This window comes from Lontra canadensis, unplaced genomic scaffold (genome assembly GCF_010015895.1).
Source record: "Lontra canadensis isolate GAN:19392208 unplaced genomic scaffold, GSC_riverotter_1.0 scaffold50, whole genome shotgun sequence".
Classification (NCBI taxonomy): domain Eukaryota; kingdom Metazoa; phylum Chordata; class Mammalia; order Carnivora; family Mustelidae; genus Lontra; species Lontra canadensis.
In genome coordinates this window covers 1,100,302-1,117,040 of record NW_022631044.1, presented here as the reverse complement: position 1 = coordinate 1,117,040, position 16,739 = coordinate 1,100,302, and the positions used below count along the sequence as shown (strand labels likewise).

General features: G+C 35.0%; 1 protein-coding gene across 4 annotated transcripts in view; it reads right to left on the bottom strand.

Moving 5' to 3' along the window:
* Positions 1-16,739, bottom strand: part of EXOC6B (exocyst complex component 6B) — a 607,587-nt gene that overhangs the window by 282,962 nt on the left and 307,886 nt on the right. For all 4 annotated transcript variants that reach the window (XM_032873651.1, XM_032873652.1, XM_032873653.1 and 1 more), the window contains 4 exons: positions 9,146-9,217; positions 8,335-8,432; positions 6,739-6,844; positions 5,645-5,754 (listed from right to left, as the gene is read on the bottom strand). In XM_032873651.1, the coding sequence (XP_032729542.1) occupies positions 5,645-5,754; positions 6,739-6,844; positions 8,335-8,432; positions 9,146-9,217 (386 nt within the window). The remainder of the gene's footprint in view (positions 1-5,644; positions 5,755-6,738; positions 6,845-8,334; positions 8,433-9,145; positions 9,218-16,739) is intronic.

Genomic DNA, 16,739 nt, shown 5'->3' with positions numbered 1-16,739 from the left:
AGATGATACCAAAGGATAACGTAGATATGGAGGAAAGAATAAGAACGCTTCAAAATGGTATATGTGTGGTGGGCAAAAATAAAAACAATTTTTTTTCTTGAACTTTAAAATACTATTAAATGTTCAAAGCAAACACAGTAACATATTTTAGAATTAAAAAGAGGTATATATGTATAAGATATACCAACAACATTTAAAAAAAAAGGACAGAAAAGTGGTGCCAGGGTAGCTCAGTAGGTTAAGTGTCTGCCTTTGGCTCAGGTCATGATCCCAGGGGCATCAAATTCAGGGAACCTGCTTCTCCCTCTTCCTCGGCCATTCCCCCCACTTGTGCTCTCTGGCTCTATCTCTCTGTCAAATAAATAAATAAAATCTTTTTTTAAAGTGTTAAGAAAAAAAGGAGTAAGAAGATAAATTACTCTATACTGTTGAAGAGCCTTAAATTACATGCAAAATGATATAATATTATTCAGGGTAAACTATGATAAATTAACAATGTACACTGTAATCCCCAGAGCCACTACAAGAACAAGAAACTTAAAAAACCGAAAGGTCATACTCAAGTAAAGCCAATAGGGAAAATAAATCATAATACTAACATAACCTAATCAAGAAGGACAAGAAACAGGAAAAAGTGAGCAAAGAATGAATGAGACGAATAGAAAAACAAAAATAAGACGGCACACTTAAGTCCAACCATATCACTAAATTCATTAAGGTAATGGAATAAACACTCCAACTAGGCAGACTGCATAAAAAACCAATACGTAGGGGCACCTGGGTGACTCAGTCCATTAAGCACCTGCCTTCGGTTCAGGTCATGATTTCACGGTCCTGGGATCGAGCCCCATGGAGCCTGCTTCCCTCTCCCTTGGCCCCTTCTCCTGTGCTTGTGCCCTCTTGATCTCTCTCTCTCAAATATATAAATGAAAAATCTTAAAAAAAAAAAACAGTATACAACTATTTGTTGATTCAAAATGACACATTTTAAAATAAAGGCATATGCTCAAATCTTATGTTCAAGATAGCACTCAATACTCAACACTCAAAAGAAAGTGGGCTCCTTGCATATATCAATGATACCATGGTTAAGTAATGTCCCAAAATGTGACAAGAATACATCAACAAGGCACAGGAGCTAGTATCAAATGGCTTGTGTGCCCTAAGTCTGGGACAGTCTGGGCATCAAAACAAATACAGTAAAGGAATGAACCAAGTGAATTAAATAAGAATCCATGAGTCTCACCTGATGGTAGGTAGATAATAAACAGAGAGATAGAGAGAAAATAAGTAGCAATGAAGCAGATGGAGGACTCCTTAAAAGAGAATGCCAAGTAATACACAAGGAATTAAGAAACCATAAATTAATTAAAAACCATAAGCCAGTAATTTTCTGAGTGACAAACTGATTCAGGCAAGAATCATTACGGATACTGTAAGGGGGTTGGGAGGTGAAGAACATTTGATAACCAACAGAACACAAAGTATTTCAACATAAACACAAACATTATTTATTATAAAAACAAAATGATAATTATACAGGGAGAAAAGACAATATCTCCACTAACTAATCAAAATTAATATAAATAGGGCTTCTGATACTATACACACACACACACACACACACACACGGATACATACATAGCAAGAAGTACTGGGAAGGGAAGGAAAGAAGGAAGATCACATATATTCCTTCATATAAAGAATTTCCTTTTGTATCATGTGTGTGTAAGACTACAGGTCCATTGGAAATGAATTATCAGTTGCCATTCAGCTAAAAAAATTTACTTTGTTTCTGAAAGTTATTTCAGTATCTATAGAATTCTCACTTGATTTGTTCTTCTGAGTCCTTGAAGCCTGGCACTCCATCGTCTCAGGCTTGCATAGTTTTTGAGAAGTCTGACGTAACACTTCTCACTATACCTGCATGTAGCATCTTCTCCTTTCTAAATTCTTTCAGCTCTCTCATGGGTTCCAGAAAATTTTTCATTTTGTAGTTTATCTGTTTTGTTTTGTGCTTTTTTTCATTGTTAGGGAGGAAACAATACTCTTTCCAGCTTTCTATATTATAAACAGAAGCAGAAATATCTCATAGTAATTTGCTTTTAAAAAAAGAAGTCTTATGCATGTACATGTATTCACATGGAAGAAAAACTAAAAAAAAAAAAGATTTCCCAGATGTAAAGAGTGGTTATTACTATCTGTTAAAATTTGGAGTCTTTTAAATTTTTCTTCTTTGAACTGTTCTCTGTCTCCTAAATTCTTTACAGAAATCCAATTTAATAACTTAAAAACTATGTATGTATATATGTGTGTGTATATTCTTATTTTTTAAGTCAGGTGAAAGTGCTAGAACATTATTTTACCAAAGCCATTCCATTTATTTTCTATCTTTAAAAGAATTTTCTTTCAAACAGAAAGAGTTTTGTGTCCTCAGAATTCATACATATTTTTTTCAACATTTCTAATGCTATTCAGCATCTTCCAACCAATGTAAAAGGGGAAACTTTTACAGAAAAAAAAAAATAGGAGTTTCATTTATGAGAATAATTACCTTCCAAGCTTCATAAAAATCTCAATACCGTAGGTTTTCCCATTTTAAGAGTCTTATGTTTAAGAGAACTAATTGTTTCTCATATCCCAAATTATAATCTCCCCCATGATTGTCAAAGAGGTCTCCATCACTGCAGGTTCTAAGGCAAAGGTAGCCTAGAAAATAAGGTAAGTAAACCAAAGACTAAAGGCAGCTGTAAAATCTTCCCAAATTAACTATTTTTGTTAATGTTAAAAACAACAAAGGGGGTTTTCAGACTAAAGCTCAAGATATTCAAGCAAGAAAAAGACTTCTGAACAATTTACTCACACTATCCCTTTACCGTATTACCTTTCCTCCAACACAGGATAGAAAGGGTCACTATGCAATGAACTTGTAATATTTTCTATACAGTAACATACGTGACAGTACCCTAGAGACAATTCTCGGTTGTTAAGTCATTTCGTAGTGGTGGTGAAGGTGGGCCTCAAGGGGTTAAAAAAAAGCTTTCGTTTATAACTTCCAAAGATAATCTCATTGCCATGCAACCATTTCTATGAAAACAATCTCATTTTCAAAGAACAGAACAAATTAACTATACAAACCCTATGCTTCATTTTTTACTCAGTAAGAATGATTATCAAACAAGTGACTCAAACTATTTTCCAATTACGTTTACTTTCGGAGTTGCCTGGCATGCCATACATTCCATTCACTCATTCTTTTTTTTTTTTTCTTTCCTTTTTTCTTTCTTTCTTTTTTTTTTTTTTTTCTTTAATTTACTGAGCTGGTGCAGGGGACGTTGTGCTGAACAAAACATTAAATGCTTCTGCCTTTCAAGTGGCCTTTTCTAACATCCTTAATCCGTCTCAATTTTTGGCTCCTTTGTTGCTGTTATGTCTCTCCATCATAGCACAACTATCCAACCGTTCAGTCCCTCAGCAATTTTACACACTCCTTGAAGAAGGGACCATATTTTCATTATCTTAATGTCCTCACTACCAAACACAGCCTGATAAATAACAGTTTACTTACAATGTAAGGTGAATAAACCAGCAGTGAAATAAACAAAGGAGCCTATAGTCTAGTACATACAGAAACCCAAAGACACAAGTAGAGTAATAAAATCTAAGAGGAGTTTTGATAACAGCATTCACAAGGTACAGAAGGAGCACAAAGGAGTCAGTAGATCAAGTCCATTAGGGATGGAAGTGGTCAGAAAGGTTTCATTCAGTAAAGGCATAAAGTGAACCTGGAAGGATGGGTGGAAGCTCGTTAGGAGCACTAACGAGGAAAAGGTAGTTTCATGAGGAAAGCCAAGTATAAAATAGCACATTAGGATCAGAAAACAGCAAATAGGTTAGTAGGACTGAAGCACGGGGTGACACGGAAATTGCCTAGGATATGAACCTGGAAAGGTATAAGAAGGACTAGGTCAAGGAGCAGAGGAGGAGGCAGGCAGATAGGAAACTGCGTCAGGCTCAAGTTCGAACTTTATGCAGTAGACCACCAGGAATCCTTGGAAAGGTGAGCAGAGTAAAGCTAAATCATAAGGTTTGATTTTAGAAGAATTACTCTAGGGAACATACAGAACAGAATGAGAAGAAAGGGCAGATGGTTGGGAAAGCAAGACATTTCAGAACAATTAGGAGATTATTTAAGTGGCCCAAGTCAATTATAACTACAATGTGAATAAAAGCAGCAACACTGGGAAGAGAGAACTTTAAAGAAAAAAGAGCTGCAAATAAAAAAAAAAACACGCAACAATCAATTTTGTCACCAATTAGGGTTAGAGAGACTAATTTACAAATGAGCACTGCCTTCATTTATTAAATGGGGACAATTAACACTTAACACTGTGACAGCTGAGACAATGCATGTAAAATACTAATATAGTAAAGCCAAGGGGTAAGAACTGTAAACACGGCAGTATTCTTTTTGTTGAAGGTGGTGCTGACCAGATTTGAATCCTGGCTTAAACACTTATTCCTGTGTGACCTCGATAAAGTTACTAAACCTCTCTCTGCTCACTTTCTTCCTCTGAAAAATGGAGTATACTTTCTAGCACCTCAGGGATTAGTACTATTTTCAGTTTTACAGATGTTCTTAATATATATATGTAACACATATTAATATATATTAATTGTGTACATATATAATATATAATATATATGCAAAAATGTATATATTATACATTATATAATATACAATATATATTAATATATATATAAAGTGTTTAAAAAAATGTAGACCAATACTTGAAACTTTGTTTTTAATAAAAATAGTTAATAGAAAATAAGGAGTTGAAATGATTCTTAGATTTCTGGCTTGGGTGAATGGTGGTATCATTCACTGAGAGGAGGGGGTTCTTCTAGAAAAGACAATAATCTTTAAAAAAAGACAATCTAAAAGATTATTTTTCAGAAAGATGATCATAATGACTATTCCTCTTCAAATTCTTTAAGATGAGCTAAGTAGTCTTCTAGGTGTTTTGCAAGTCATTTCTCCATATTTCAACACTCACCATGGTATATTTTCATGCTTAAAACCCTCAGTTCATACTGACAATATCTGAGGCTAAAGAACTGTGTCTTTTACTTCTGCATTCCCAGTAAGAAGGATGTATCTGGTACAGAAATAGGTTCGGTACACATTAGTCAGATAATTTAACTTAAAGGAGATGAGGATACCTTCAACAAGCCCAGAGAATATTTGGAAAGAAGGATATTTCCAAGAGATTATACTTTCTACTCCCCTAGTGGCCTTAAAATTTCATTAAACAGAAAGCAAAAATCAATACACTGTTTTCTAGTCAATTCTTACTAATAAAAAAGTATTACAATGCAAATCTACAACAAAAATAGAGAATAAGCTAAGTAATACAAACAAAAACAATTTATTTGCAAGTTTCCAACTTGCAAACTTGTTGGAACTTTCCAACTTCCCCTTTTACCATGATTTTATAATATAGCAGGTGCCATGCTGTGAATGGCTAATATTAATACTTTCAAAATCAGAGCGGAAGGGGTTATGCAAAGGTTTTCAGAATATTCATGTGCCTAGGAGTCACAATTTCAACATCTGTTACATTTCCATTGTTTCAAAGCATACCTTAGGTGAAGATCTTCCGAAAACTTCAGGCAGGCATAAATAAATTCTTTAATTTGGTTGTAAACTTTTGGCACAAATTCAGAGAAAGGAAACTTTTTTGGAAATGGTTGCTGTAAATGCAAGAATTAATGAAAGCAAGTCACAAACTAACATATGCTGACGATACTTATAAGTCAATTAAAATACAAAAGGAATTTTCCTCCACGTTGCAAACTGTCTATTTAACAACCTCAAATTAGGGAGGAGTCAAGATGGCGGAGAAGTAGCAAGCTTAGACTACTTCAGGTAGCAGGAGATCAACTAGATAGCTTATCTAAAGATTGCAAACAACCTCAAATTAAAGAAAGTGTTTCCAAAAGTTTCCTGATGCTGAAAAGAATAAGATCTAAATTTAAATAAATAAGAATTCAAATGTCTTTCAACATATGAAGGGCTTAAAAAAAAAAGCTGTGGTAAGTACTCAGCAATAAAAAGAAATGAATTATTGCTACATACACCAACTTAGACGAATCTCAAAAGCATCATACTGAAAGAAGCCAGCCTCAAAACATTATCTACTGGATGATTCTGTTTATATGGCATTCTTGAAAAGGCAAAAGTAGATGGATAGCTACCAGATCAGTTACCAAAAACTGGGAGTTAGGGTTGGGAGGAACTGATGAAAAAGGAGCAGCAGGAGGGAACTTTTGGGGATGATGGAACTGTTTCGATATCATTATTGTGGTAGTACATACATGACTTAATACACTCAAAACCAATTTTTCGGTTTTACATAGCATGGAATTACGTAGCACGGGACAATTTTTACTGCATGTTTGGGGAGAAAATGTCCTAAAACTATAATGAAAGCAAGTATTTCAAAGTATAAACAACACTAGAACATGCCCAGCAATACTCCTAACACTTCAGAGGTGAAAGGACCCTCAGGTCATCAGGTCATCTACTGATTCCCAAAACAGGAACTTCTGTTCTTTTAAGCCCCAAAATCTCTGAAGGTGTTCTAGAGGTCTAATGCATTGAGTTGGAGGTAATGTCTTCAATGAAACTGATAAAATGAAAACTTCCGGAGGATGGCAAAGCAAAAGTACTCTTACCTTTTCCAGCTCTGTATCTTGGAATGGGAACTGTCCTACCACCTTTTTATACATGTCTTCACTTGTTATTGGTATAGGACTGTAGTTGTCAGAATCAAGTATGTTTCTAGGAAGAAAAAGAAGGAAGGAAGGAAGGAAGGGTGGGCTGGTTAATCACTGTAGTGATCACAAGTAATTTTCAGGTAAACTCAAATGGTTGCGTGTTTCTAACCACCCAAACCAATGTTTTCCAGACCCTATTCTATTCCTTCCACAATGACGCTACCTGTTTCAGGTAAAAACATCTTTAACAGAAGACCAAAAGAAAACTACGCTCTGAAACAAAGGGAACACAGTTACAAACATGAGCTCATAGTATTTGAGATTTAAAGAAGAGACAAACTTTCATAGCAACATGTAGAAGCCGTGAGGCAAATGAGTAGTAAACAACAAAAGGATGGATGCTTGCAAGAAAAGCAGAAAGGTTTTATTTGGGGTTTTTCTGTTTGCTTGTTTTTAAAGAAAACATATTTGATTATGTTCTTTATTCTTGTACTAGATCATCTATTCTAACTTTCAAAACTGGCAGATGAGGAAAAGTAAATCCAAATTACATTCATTTACTTTCACCTACTGTTCTGTACTAAGGATGAACTTCCCTCATAGGAACTGGCCCCTTAATGAGACTGGAGGCTCTCTAAAAGCAGAGACCATACTACCAAAATCAAAGTCAAATTTACTGAAGGCGTCAGATCAGGCACTTTCGAGACCATGGGTAGATGATGTTACTAATTTTCAAGGTTCCTACAGACAGAATCCTCCCTTAAATACAACTGTACCATTAGTAAGATTAAAGGAAAAATGTAAGATCTTAAAGTTAGAAGAATCTGAAAACAGGGTAAGCTGATCTGGAGACAGGGTCTTGCGCTAAAGCAGGAGACCACTTTAAATAAAAGCATGAAGACTCAAAAGGAGAAGAAACTCAAGTGATCTGACATGGGTTGTGTGCCAGGAAAACAGTCCAAGGAGGTATCTGTCAGTGCGAGGTATAACAGAGTAGCTCTCATATTACTGTATACATGATGCATGATGTAATAACTAAATAATACACTTCAAACACAGCATTGTAATAGATCTCTTCTCTAAATGTAGAGAAGAATGCATTTGAGGAATCACATGAGTAAGTCTTCAAAAAAAGGTTCTCAAAAAAGCCTAAATTATTCAAAGGGGCTCAAAGCTACTACTCTATGAGTGAGCTATAGACTAGCCATAATCACCAAAAAATATATTAAGAAGACACAAGATGATTTGAATGGTATGAACTAAGGTATCGGACATTTATTCAAGGGGTGGGGGGAGAGAGGAGCCAAAATGAGGTCTGGAACTCTCCACAGAGTAGACCTGATACACTGAGATCACATATCTTGTGAGCTTTGAAACATTTCTACAATGTGCTTGAATTCTGAACCATAACTTGGATCAAAGCTGGAACAGATAAGCCACACATACTTGTTGCTTATTATATCTGAGAAGACTTATGTATAAACATGTGTATACACACCAGCACATATGTGCACATGCATATACAATGACACACGACCACAGATCATTTCTCACCTGAAGATACCTGCCCACTTCTTTAGCAGAGTTTCACTGTACTGATCTCTGATTTCCAACAGCATGTCAAAAAGCTGATTTACAGGAAAACCATACACCTGAACCAAAATAAGAAAATGTCTTCATTTTACAGGGCAATTTTTTTTAGGAGAAACATGAGAGAAATCAGGCACTGAAATACATTATCATTCAATTTAAATGAAAGCATGACAGCATCATGTTTCATTCCCACCTAACGTCTAGCATTTATCTCTCAAGAATTAAAAGATACCTATAAAAATATTTAAGCCAGTCAGAAAAAAAATAGAAAGATAGAAATTAAAATCAATATATACCATGTACCATGTCCACAAAGTTCTCCCGGGAACTCCTCATGTCCCGTTAGCAAACTTCATGAGTAGGGAGAGAAATTTGAAATGCTACCCACTTCTAATGCTATCCTTATGGGATATGATTGGTGGTTCAAATCAAAAATTGTTATTCAAGATAGTAGTTAAAAAACTCCAAAATCATTCAAGCACTGTATCTGAGTTAAGGACATTTAAAAAAAAAACTAATGTAGTGAGTGGTTCAATTAATTGACTAGCTCTGAGCAAAAACAAAAAAGAGGGAGACTGGAACTATTTATGAGAATATAAATTGGTCAAGGTAATGATCAGGAAATGCTATATAAAGATAAGATCTAGCTCTAGGAAAAGAAGAAACACAACTAAGAACTAAAAGGCATTTACTCAAGCTGGGTAGGAGAGGGAAAGATCTGGAGCTGATGGATACTACCCTAGATCACTCTATGTAAACAGAAGTCACAAACCTGAAGTGTGTCAGCAAATAGCACAATGAGGTTCTTCAAATCCAACACGAGGTTTGGATCAGAGCAGTAAGACTAAAGGAAATAAAAGACAATGAGGAAAAAACATCTTAATTATTCAAAATAAACCTAAATTTTGAATTCTTTCAGTGCTTAATGTTTTACCTGGTGAAGGGTCTCTAGAATGGGTCTAACCCTAACCTTTTCCTGGCTCAAGGTAACACCAGATTTAGCCAGGGAAGAGATGGGTAGAGCCTCCCACAAGCCATGATCTACATTTTTAACAGCTAGAAATTTAAAAACATATTTCTAAATAATTCTTCAGTCAAAAAAGAATTCAAAACTGATACTGCAGATTATTTTAGAATAAACAACAGTATAATACTTGATACCAAAGCCTATGCAGTGTGCCTAAAGCCATTTCAAAATACATTTATACTTTTAGAGACAAACAGAAAACACAGAAGATTGAAAATAAATTAAGCACTCAACCCATGAAGCTCTAAAAGCCAAAATTAACCATAAGTATATGACAGATCAATTTTGATCAAATGAGAAGGGGAAATAACATAGAGAAGATATGAAAGACTTCATCAATGAAACCAAAAGCTCACTAAAAATATCAATGAAACAGACATGAATCATGAGAGACTATGGACTCTGAAAAACAATCTAAGGGTTTTGAAGGGGTGGGGGGTGGGAGGTTGGGGGAACCAGGTAGTGGGTATTAGAGAGGGCACGGATTGCATGGAGCACTGGGTGTGATGCAAAAACAATGAATACTGTTACTCTGAAAAGAAAAAAAAAATTTTTTTAATTAAAAAAAAAGGAGAAACAGACAAATCTTGGGCAAACCTGATTAAACAAGAGAAAACAAAGGTAAAGAGCACAAGGAATACAAAGAGAAAATAAACATAAATACAGAGGAAAAGTTACAAACGGAGTCCATGTATAATCTCTTATCAATAAAACTGAAAATTGAAACGACATGGAAGATAGGTTCTGTGCACAGGAGTCAAAGATGCATGTCACTATGTGAAAAATGTGAAATTTTGATATTCAAATTCTCTTGATTACAGTCTGGTTCCTTCCTCTCTACTGGATCTCCCAATTCCTGAAAGAGGTGTGTTGAATTCTCCCACAATGGTAGGGTTCATCAATTTTTTTAAAGATTTTATTTATTTGACAGAGTGAGAGAGAGCAAGAAAGCACAAGCAAGAGCAGAGGGAGAGGGAGAGGGAGAAGCAGACTCCGTGCTGAGTAGGGAGCCCAACATGGGGCTCGATCCCAGGACCTGAAGATCATGACCTGAGCTGAAGTCAAGACACTTAACCATCTGAGCCACCCAGGCGCTCCGTCTAATTGAATTTAAATTTTTTAAAAAGGCTATTGTCTTTTTGGTGGGTTAAAACTAGAATAATATAAAATACTCCTTTCTTCTCCCACTTAATGGTTTTCAAATTCAATTCTATTTGCCTTGGAGAATATTGTGATTTCTGCTCCTCTGACTTTATTTTCACTCTTTTAAGGTCACCATAATGTATGAGTAGATCTCAGTAAGCAAACTATAAGACAGCCCCTTTGACATTTCCTGTGATTGCTGACATGCTGAACCTACTCCACCTTATTTTCAGTTTTTTATTTACAATGATTTCTTCTTTCTTTTTTATTTCATGGTTCTCACTGGATCATAGGTTTTTTGGGGGGGGGTTCTTTTCTTTTTTTTTCTTTCTTTTTTTTTTTAATTGCTTTTCAGTGTACTAGAATTCATTGTTTATGCACCACACCCAGTGCTCCATGCAATACGTGCCCTCCACAAAACCCACCACCAGGCTGGCCCAACTTCCCACCCCCCGCCCCTTCAAAACCCTCAGATTGTTTTTCAGAGTCCATAGTCTCTCATGGATCATAGAGAGAGATAAAATTTAAAAAAAAAAAAATTTTTATTTTATTTTAAAAAAAATAATTTTTAATTATTTTACAGTGGTCACTAAATAAGTCATACACTTTCTTCCCACTGTTTATATGAAATAATCCGGACTTCCCATTAAAAAAAAGTTTTTTAAGATTTTATTTATTTGACAGAGAAAGACACAGTGAGAGAGAGAACACAGGACAGGGAGTGGGAAAGGGAGAGTCAGGCTTCTCTTGCCTGCCTAGGCAGAGAGCCCGATGTGGGGCTCAATCCCAAGACCCTGAGATTTGACCTGAGCCAAAGGCAGACGCTTAACAACTGAGCCACTCAGATGCCCCTAAGAAAAACTTTTTAAACATTAAGTCTCTCTCCTTCTGTACAGTTTCTTAATAGAGTTAAACTTTACAAATAATCAAATACCAGCTAATTAGATTTATCTATAACTGTTGTCCATTTTTTGCACACATTTTATTTAATCCTATCCCATCTTATATTCTGGATTTCTCATTTTTTGTAAAATGCCAATAAAATAGGATAAAGATTAAACTTCGAATCTTCATATGTTTGAAAAAGGCTTTCTTCTGCCCTTAAACTAAAATGCAAAATTTCTGACGTGAAAGAATTATGTCCCGTCTTTTACCCTGCTTGACATTCAGTGCAGACTTTTGACTACAGGAATTCAGTCCTTCTTCATTGCAGGGAAATTTCCTTCTTTCAATTCTTTAATTTTTAAAGTCACCTCCTTTGTGACTATCCTTTCTTTTGAAATCTCTATTAGATATAATCAAAAATTAGTATCAGGTATCCATCCATGTTTCTTAAACTTTCCTTTCACATTTTCCATCGCTTTGTTTGGTCCGTATTTGGGGATATCTGTTATGTTTGATTTTTTATTCTTGATCACAGAATGATAGGTAGTTTTATCTGTTTGATCTTTGAATTAAATTTCTCTCTTCGGGTAATCAGAGATTTCCAAGAAAGCAACGTTTATCTTGGGTTCATGTGCTTCTTTCTCCCTCCTTACTACATTTTTTAAAAATTGTGAGTACAGTATACCTCAAGGAAAAAAAATGAACAAAACCTATATATACAATTGTACCAGACAAACAAAAAGGAACAGAGCCAGCATGTGGGACATTCCCACATGCTCTCCTCACAGCTCCTTTCCTCCCCACTCACGGAAATAGTATCATGACTTTTATGATAATTACCTCCATGTCTTTCCTTAGTTTTTTGTTTCTTTGCATTTTTAACTTAACAGACTTTTTTTTGGAACAGTTTCACATTTACAGAGAGTACAGAGAGTTCTCATACACTCTGCACACATACACACAGTTTCCCCTATTATAACACCTTGCGTTCGTGTAGTACATTTGTCACAAGGGATGAACGAATATTCACAATTATTAACTAAAGACCATAATTTATATTAGGGTTGACTCTTGTTTTTGTGCATTTTATAGGTTTTAATATATGTATAATGACATATTCCTCCATTAAAGTGGCATGTTTCAAAGCCCTAAAAATCTCCTGTGCCCCAAGTAGTCCTCCCTCCCCGAATCCTAGCAACCCCTCATCTTTTTACTGGCTTCATATTTTTGCGTTATCCAGAATGTCATATAGACGATCTTTGAACTGGCTTAAAAATATTAACAGTCAGGTTGTAAGGTATTTATCCTCCCCAAAATAAAACTATTCAGATTTTGACTGTCACTGAATTAAATTTACAGGTCAATTTTGAGAGAACTGATACCCACAATAAGATTTCCAATCAATGAACATGATACAACCCTCAATTTTAATTACGTCTTCTTTAATTCATTTTAGTCTCTCAGTAACATTTTAGAATTTTTCTCCATGAAGGGCTTAAACATCTTTTGTTAGGTATAGCGCTATTACTTTTTATTTAGGCTAACTGTACAAATTTTATCTTTTAAAAATTTTAACCTTTCAACTTTTGCTCCAGTTTTATAAAAACAACTGATTTTGTACAATGGTTTTGCATCCAGGAAACGTGCTAACCTCTCCTATCAACTGTAATAATTTTTCTGGAAGTTCCTTTAGATTTTCAACGTACAAAAATATATCTGCCCAAATAGCAATTTTGTTTCCTCCTTTCAAAGGTTAACATGTTTTATTTATTTATTTTTCTGTCAGGACAGCACTGGATATGACTTCAAGTACAAAACAAAATAGGAGCAATGGCAATTAAATATGGTATTTGTTATAGGTTTCTCAGGATGTCTTTTTTTTTTTTAAGATTTTATTTATTTATTTATTTGACAGAGAGAGATCACAAGCAGGCAGAGAGGCAGGCAGAGAGAGAGGGAGAAGCAGGCTCCCTGCCGAGCAGAGAGCCCAACGCGGGACTCGATCCCAGGACCCTGAGATCATGACCCGAGCCGAAGGCAGAGGCTTAACCCACTGAGCCACCCAGGCGCCCCTCTCAGGATGTCTTTTATCAGTTTAAAGAAATTCTCTTACGCTTCGAATTTCCCAAGAGATTTTAGCATAGGCTTATGGTGTGCTTCATTAAATGTTTTTCTGTATCTATTGAAGTTATTTAAATTATATAAATTTTTGTCTTTTAATCTACTAATGCATTAAATTACATTAATAGACTTTGTAACACTGCACCAAGTTTGCATTTGCCACTATAAACTCTACATATTAATGCTATTTGTAAGTTGTTGGATTCTGTTTTCTAATACTGATTTAGGACTTCTAATCTCTATTTATGAATGAGCCTAATCTATATTTATGAGTTTATGCAATTATACTACCCTCTTCCGGCTTCATTATCAAGATTACATATACTTCATAAAATGAGTTGCTGTTTCCTCTTTTCTGTTCTCTGAGAGTTTGTGTAGAATAGGAATTCAAGACAAAATTCCCTACACCAGGGGATATCTTTTCTTTTTTTTTTTTTTTAAGAGAAATTTGGGGTATATTTTTTTTAATTATTTTTTTTTTTTAAGTAATCTGTACATACAACATGGGGCTTGAACTCACAACCTGGAGATCAAGAGTTGCATGCTCCTAAGGACTGAGCCAGCCAGATGCGCTAGAGATTTCGTTAAGGGAAAAATTTTGACTACTTTTTCTTTTACTTCTGAAAGGAATAGTCCCTTCCAGCTTCATATGGGGAGGATACCATATTATACGCTTTCTATCTTGGGTAGTCCCAAAATGCTGTCAAAATCAAAGTTCAAATTGTCTGGACTAACAAGCAACCACAGGGCAAAGGCAGCTCAAGCATTTAGGCCATCTCTTGGGCCTCTCAACTTCCCTGGATCTGGCTTGCTAATTCCTTAATATCCTTACCAAGCATTTGAGAACTATAGAACATTTTATATGGTATATACACAAAAACACAGCATTGTTAGTAGTTTCCAGCTGAAAGGTTGATATGTATAACCTAGTCTCCTATATTCCTAAAACCAGGAATGATTATTACTTTGTAAATTTTTCTCCAAGTCCATGAATTATTTGTATTTGCTAAAGAGCAGCACTGGTCCATTAGTTTCCATTATCTTCTATTTGATGTAATTGGTTTTCCTCAAATATTTTATGACTCTTGACTATCCACATTTTCGAATGAAGGACTAGGATGATTAATATGGATAATTTGCAGAAGTTGTTGACTCTGTAAATTTAAGTCTGTTTCCCAAGAAAGTGACTACAGGCTCTTTGTAAGGGGACAGGGCCGATGAATCACTTTGTTCAAAAAGTAGCACAAGAGAACTTCACTGATCATACTATTAGCTCTTTACATAGATGATAAGCTTAGGCAAAGGAACTGGGTAAGCAGCTGGCTGGCTAAGATTTTTGGAAAGCAGACCTCTAAATAATTTCTTTTATGATTTCTCCCAGGCCCATTCCTGCTCATTGTATGTGTTAACTCTAAATTTAGAGCATTCCTAGATTCCATTTGGAAAAATATCTCCTACTTTGACAATACCTCTTTCTACCATATTTAACATAATATTTTCTTGTCTCAGGTTCAGTTAATTTTCTGATTTCCTTTGTTTTCTAAGTTCAAGGAAATTTTTCAAAACTTCTGGCCTACAGATGGTACTTTGTAGAATTTCTCTTTTTATTTTGTCTTTCCGCATGTTATCTGATTAGAAGAATTTGGTTAGAAGATCTAAAAGACAAGTATACTCAGTATACCCTTTTGACTCAAAAAAAACCCAAAATACACAAGCAGGATGGGTATGGACATGGCATGGGTGTGTATAAAACCACTACCACGGTACACACTGCTGTCTACCTATGACATCAAACTAAAATGTCCAATATTTAATATCTGTAAAACATGAGGTTTTTGCCACACAGTATTACATTGTTCCATAATTCTGAGTACCCTTTCAGTATTATTCCTTTCAGTATTATCAGATGATGTTTATCATATTATTAAAAACTATATTAGCAGATCTTCTAATACTGAACCATTCCTGATACAAACTCTCCTTTGCAGAAGCAAATTATACTTTAATATACTGCTACATTTGAATTCCAAGCGAGATGGACCATGTAACATCTATAGTGTTTTGAAATTAGCATTGCAAATACTGTACATATTAATACCTGAAACACTATAGCTTTCAAAATGTTTCCAATTTATGCAATGACTAATAATTCAATCAGAAAAAGAGTAGTTTTAAATGTAACATGGAATGTTAGAAAGATATATAGATTTTTTATAAACAAGTAACAATCATTCAGATACACTGTTTCTTTTTGAGATTTGTTTTGATGTTTGGGTTTGCTCTTATTTTGGTTTGCTTTGCTGGGTAATATAATACATTAAATAAATAGTGTCATGAAATAGAATTAACATTTGCGGCATCAATTACTCTTGTCTCATAATAAATAAAATGACTGTAAATGTATGTGGTGCTGAGTTATGTTTTAATAGCCTTGTTGAGATATAATTCTCATACCACACAACTCACCCATCTGAAGAATATAATTTAATGGCTTTAGTTATTGTATATTCACAGACACGTGCAAACATAACCACAGTCCATTTTAGAATTTTGTTTTTGCCTCAAAAAGAAAATGCATGTCATTTAAATTATCCTCCCAGCTATTCCAAGCCCAAAGCAACCACTAGTCTACTTTATGCCTCTACAGAATGATGCTGAAATATTGGGAAGAAAAAAGTGTTTTGTTATGTATTCTTCAATTCAGAAAAATACGCAATAGATCTACAAAGAAAAGCTCCATGAAGATTAATTTTCTCGGGGCGCCTGGGTGGCTCAGTGGGTTAAAGCCTCTGCCTTCAGCTCGGTCATGGTCTCAGGGTCCTGGGATCGAGCCACGCATCAAGCTCTCTGCTCAGCAAGGAGTCTGCTTCCTCCTCTCTCTCTCTCTCTGCCTGCCTCTCTGCCTACTTGTGATCTCTATCTGTCAAATAAATAAATAAAATCTTTAAAAAAATATTAATTTTCTCTAGAGATATACACTTTAATCATTAGCATACTTGGAAAGTATCTTGCTCTTCCTGATATCAAATACAACTGCATGCTGGAGAAGAGAGGACAGTTTCCTGCTGATCAGATCTGTCGTATGCTCAAATGTGTAAGTCACAGAGAAAAAGGTACGAACCATTGCTTTACAAAACAGAAATTGCTTGCAAGAAATCAAAGTTTTCCAAAAGAAAAACGGCTTTTCCCA